This window comes from Penaeus japonicus, unplaced genomic scaffold (genome assembly GCF_977035675.1).
Source record: "Penaeus japonicus unplaced genomic scaffold, GWHDUDI00000001_assembly GWHDUDI00000025, whole genome shotgun sequence".
NCBI lineage: Eukaryota > Metazoa > Arthropoda > Malacostraca > Decapoda > Penaeidae > Penaeus > Penaeus japonicus.
The window spans coordinates 9,075,087-9,077,586 of record NW_028234427.1 but is presented as its reverse complement, the minus strand read 5'-3'; the positions used below and the strand labels follow the sequence as shown (position 1 = coordinate 9,077,586).

At 40.1% G+C, this 2,500-nt stretch overlaps 1 protein-coding gene across 1 annotated transcript in view; it reads left to right on the top strand.

Moving 5' to 3' along the window:
• The window catches only part of LOC122246453 (putative neural-cadherin 2), a 754,989-nt gene that overhangs the window by 741,129 nt on the left and 11,360 nt on the right, over positions 1–2,500 (top strand). Inside the window, exon 25 of the mRNA XM_086551322.1 lies at positions 2,319–2,500. This exon is cut by the window's right edge and continues 14 nt beyond it. Within this exon, the coding sequence (XP_086407448.1) occupies positions 2,319–2,500 (182 nt within the window). The remainder of the gene's footprint in view (positions 1–2,318) is intronic.

The window sequence follows — 2,500 nt, the reverse complement described above, 5'->3', positions numbered from 1 at the left end:
TCAGATAGGCGACCCAGAGCAAGCCATATAAAATGTAATATCAGGTTATCCTCTAGCTAAATCCTGGGTTTGCCTTTTGTCCATTAGCCTCATTGTTATCTTACGTTTTCATTGCTTCCTTTTCATATGCAGTGCCCGATTGCATAGATCATGATTCTGTCTAAAAATACATTAAGGAATAATTACACGCGCGGATGCGCACACATATATACACACATTCGCACATACACACACACACACACGTTGATGTGTGTGTGTGTTTATTTATATATATATATATATTTATTTATTTATTCACATGTGTGTGTGTGTGTGTGTTTATATATATATATATATATATATATATATATATATATATATATATATATATATATATAATTTATTTATTTATTTATTTATCTATATATACGTGTGTGTGTGTGTGTGCGCGCGCGCGCGTGTGTTTGTTGCGTTAGTGTGTCATCTTGTCTGACTGCACCATTCTTCCTGTTAGGACATATGCGACAGAGGAGCCCGGATGAAATAACCCGTGAAGGAGACTTCATGGTCAGTGACCAAGAAAGGGCGCTTCGTTCTAAAAGGGAAACGACAGCATAGAATAACGTATATATCCTGAAGACACTTACATAGAGGATTTAAAACGAACGTAATTAATGGCCGTAGAAGACAACAAAAGGGATTAAAATCACCATAACATTTGCCAGAAAGGCACAAGTACCATAAAGGTCAAAAACACATATAAGAAAAGGTCATAGTAACAGCACAGTGAAAAAAAAAGTAGTAAAGGTATAAAAAAAAAAAAAGGTTGAAAAGTATTAGGAAGATTTCTTAAAAGGACCCAAAGGACCCCAGCACATTCCAGGTTAACTTTTAGCCTTTTTGAATGTCTGATCCTCCAGAATATAAGTCAAAAAACGTATTGAAGCTTATATTTTTTTTCTTATATATTCCAAATTGTAATAGATTAGTAAATATCTATATTCTTATTCAGGTATATCCTACACGTGGTCAAGTGGTTAAGAAAATGGCTAGATAATATAATCATTGTTTTGCATCCATTTACCTGTAAAATATAATCATATGACCCGCATGATGTTATTTTGTTTGGGGTCACATGAAAAAGATATAATTCCTAAAGAAACTGTTCCCCGGCATACTTCAGATATATATTTCTGTATAGTCATAGAAAGATGCAAATGTAAGGCTCTTAGTAAAGTGCAGCGTTACCTCATGGCGTAACATATGATAAATTTCAAGAAGTTTAAATGTTAAACTCTCTTGTTACGTTGAGTCGCAGGAAAGTTGTGGTGCAGCTGGAAATATTAAGGATAGGCAACACATGAAATAAAATGCTACGGGGTATATAATGATATCGTTTTCTTTTTATGCATCTGTTCGACAAATCAGTTTCAATCTATTATTCAACCACTATATGTACATCACTATATGTCTGAATCTTGAACGATCCTGTGAGCTGGGTGCAAAACGCGGAACATGATGTGTCAAACTTGCAACACACACGCCTCATTTTTGTCCCTATACAGTGGATTGCAAGCTCATTGGGAATGGGATTGCTTCTCATGATTGAAACCTGTCATTGAATAAGGGAAAAGGGATGGGGTGTAATAAGGTGAGGGTAGGGGGGGGAGAGGAAGTAAGATGGGGAGAGGGAGTGAGCCAAACGAGCAGAAGGTAGAGAGTGGTAAGAATAACAGATGAAGAAAGGGAATAGGAAAGTGTCGGAACGACTGAAATTAGGAGGAGGAGGAAGAGAGGAGGTGAAGCAACAGAAAGAAGACGAAGAAGAAAAATCCAATAACTCGATAAGGGCAGCTATTTACAGTCGAGTCGAGTGCTGGAAGGTCGAAGGGAAAAAAAGAGACATCCTGGTGGTAACACTAATGAAACATTTACGCCAATGCCTGACGTCTGTGGCAACAGAAAAAAAATTACGATTTAATTACGAAACTTCGCTAGGGAAATCACACTCCAGCTCATGTCTGCACATCCTATTTATACAATACCCAGATTTTTGCTTTGCTTTGATTATAGTTTGGTTTTGTTGTTATACTTCATAACATCTAACATCTAACTCGATTTCCTAATCCGAAAACTGTCGAAAAAAAAATAACAAGAGAGTTCAGAAATGCTTTCTTTATTTCCAACACCACAAAGTCCAATAGCAGTGACGTCACCTGTCTCTACCCACCCAGCGACAAATCCACCTCACCTACACTGGCACCGCCCACCAGCCACACGCCCCTCCCCCCCCCTCCCCCTTCCCATCTCAATTCAAAGGAGGTTCTTCCACCCACCAGCCTGCATAGACGACGTGAGGGTGGCTGGGCGACCCCTCCCCCTCCCGCCCGCTGTAAACATGACTTCGTGGGCGCAGGTGACGGCTGTGCACCAGGTGGAGGTCGGGTGCCCAGCTGCCGATGCCTGCGCGAACACCACCACCAGCTGCCCGACCCCGCTCTCTTGCTTCTCCAGCTGGGGC